Source organism: Panicum virgatum, chromosome 5N, assembly GCF_016808335.1.
Source record: "Panicum virgatum strain AP13 chromosome 5N, P.virgatum_v5, whole genome shotgun sequence".
Taxonomy (NCBI): domain Eukaryota; kingdom Viridiplantae; phylum Streptophyta; class Magnoliopsida; order Poales; family Poaceae; genus Panicum; species Panicum virgatum.
Genome location: NC_053149.1, coordinates 3430178 through 3432704, shown reverse-complemented (window position 1 = coordinate 3432704; position 2527 = coordinate 3430178). Strand labels below are relative to the sequence as shown.

The 2527-nt window shown below is 55.2% G+C and overlaps 1 protein-coding gene across 1 annotated transcript; it reads right to left on the bottom strand.

Annotated features, from left to right (window-relative positions):
- Nucleotides 1–230: 230 nt before the first annotated feature.
- Nucleotides 231–1449, bottom strand: LOC120676256 (ethylene-responsive transcription factor ERF039-like). The gene has a single exon (XM_039957492.1). The coding sequence runs from the start codon at nucleotides 1182–1184 to the stop codon at nucleotides 450–452; it is 735 nt and encodes a 244-aa protein (XP_039813426.1). The 5' UTR covers nucleotides 1185–1449; the 3' UTR covers nucleotides 231–449.
- Nucleotides 1450–2527: the final 1078 nt, after the last annotated feature.

The following is a 2527-nucleotide window of genomic DNA, read 5'->3' as shown; positions in this document are numbered from 1 at the left end:
CTCATGTGTGTGTCAATAAAGGAGAGGCTACTTCTTTCGCAAGAGAGAGAGAGAGAGAGAGAGAGAGAGAGAGAGAGAGAGAGAGAGAGAGAGAGATTACTTATCATGCTGGATCAAGTAAATGTCACTTTCACGAAACTGGATTATCTCAAGTAAGTGTGTTTGATGAGCAACTTTCTTTGGAAACACCATGCATTGCCAAAGTTAGCAATATTACTCATTTTCTTCCGTCGACGAGAACCCATAAGATTGTGACATGCATCCTTGTAAAACTCACATTTTTCTACATCAGCCTCAACATTTTCACAAAGCTATTATACCTCACATCAAACTCGCAGTCCAAAAAAAATCAAATGATAAAAAGAGGGAAATCACGCAATTAGAGGGAAAAAAGATCACACAAGCCAGGGAAAACAAAAAAAAAACAGGGAGGCCACGTACAAAGCAGCCTAGTACTCCCACAGGAGGGGCAGGAATCCGACGGCGTCGAGCCCATCGTAGGGCGTCCACGGGTGATCGGACGGCCCGAACTCCACGACGTCCTGCACCCAGAGCGGCGCCAGCTCGTCGAACACCAGCTCGGCCACCTCCACCTGCGCCGGCTGCCGCTCCTCCGGGCTCGGCTCCGGCTCCGGCTCGTCGTGGCGATGATCATTGGAGCCAGCTGGTCGTTGGGCGTCGTCCGCCGCCGCAGCTGCTGCTGCACAAGCCGCGGCCGGCGCGAGGACGGGGGAGGAGGAGGAGGAGGAGTCGGTGCCGGCGGCGGCGCCACCGGGTTGCTGCCTGTGCTTGTGCTGCATGAGCGCGGCGCGCGCGGCGGCGGCCTGGACGTCGCGCGGGGCGAGGGATGCGGGGCGCGGGAGCGCGGGCGCGAGGTCCGGGAAGTTGAGCACGGCGCGCGCGCCCTTGATGCTGAGCGCGGCGACGTCGTGCGCGCGCGCGGCCATCTCCGGGCACGGGAAGGTGCCGAGCCAGATGCGCGACTTCTTGCGGGGCTCCCTGATCTCCGACACCCACTTGCCCCACGCCCGCATCCGCACGCCGCGATACGCAGGCGGCGGCGCGCCCTCGCCGGCGCCGTCGTCCGGGCGCGGCCGCTTACTACTCTTGCCGCTCTTGCGCGAGCTGGAGGACATGGAGGGGGAGGAGGAGTAGGACGAGGTGTCCGAGCTCAGGTCGCTCATTGCCGCACACGCCGAGGCGATCGGAGCACGTCGACGGCTAGCTGATGATGAGCTCGATCAAGTCGTGTACGAGAGAAAGAGAGGTGTGGTGCAGAAGCGATGGTGGTGGTTGCAGAGATGGAGGGAGGGGGGCGGGGGTTGCTGGCTGTATAAGTAGTAGCCGAGAGAGGCCGCCGCGGGCGGGGAGGGGCAGGGGGACGAAGAGCCAAGAGGCCGGCCGGCCCGTCATCAGGGGAGAGACCAGAACGGAAGCGCGCGGGCGTACGTAACAGTTAGGGTAACAGCGACGCATGAGCGGACAGAGCAGAGCCAGAGCTCCGCTCCCCATGGCAGCGCATGAGTACACGGCCATTGCTGTCTCCATCGACGACGTCTGGGTCTCGGGGGGGGGGGGGGGGGGGGGGGGGGGTGGCGCTGTGGAGCAGCTGGATGGCCATGCCGATCCCCGGCCGCTAGCTGCTTGCATGTTTACTAGGAGCAGTGGTCAACTGGATCACCTGGATCCATCGGCCGGCACGAGGACATGCGAGTGCTCGGGCGCACGCCCTCGCCATTCCGCCGCCATTATTCACCCATCCTTGCATCCACCGCCAGCCCAAATATGATTCACTGTTCAATCAGGCGGGGATGATATTAATCTATTGTGTCAGCGGCTTGGCGGTGTGACAGTGAATTCTCCGTCAGGAAAATAAACTCACGGGACGTGAATGTGTCGATGGAAATTCATGGGCTCTGATCTTTTTTTAGATTAAGGAAAATCCAGCCTTAACCTCTCACAGGTCACAGCTGAGAGGCTACAGCTTAAGGGCTCCGATCTTATTGCAAATCTGGTGCGTTTTTTCAGATATACTATGCTACTTCTGCTGATTATTGTCGCATCAATTTAATTTTAAGCAACAAAAAATACCGGAACTAAATTATTACGCCCATTAGATATGCATTATAATTAGTTTCTCAAATCTCAAATGATTTGGCAAGAAAAATATAATCCATGCGCTGATGTGTCCAGTGAAAAAAAAATTGTTCCAAGTCGAGAAGTAACAAGAATCAAATGTTTTACAAAATCATGTGGTTTTTTTGTTGTCATGTTTCCCATTGTTCTACCGTGAGAACCGGGAGGCATGGGTGAATGTGAATTTGCTGCCTCCTGGGCTGCAATAAAGCAGTTATTATTGATGAATACTAAATAATTTCGGGATTAAAAATTATGTCAGTGGTAAATAGGTTGGCCCCACCATACCCCAGAGAGAGAGAGAGAGAGAGAGAGAGAGAGATTGCCCCATAACTTTAAAAAAAATTAAAGATCCAGACGACACAAGTCTTTTCGTCTTGTATGGCTCTTG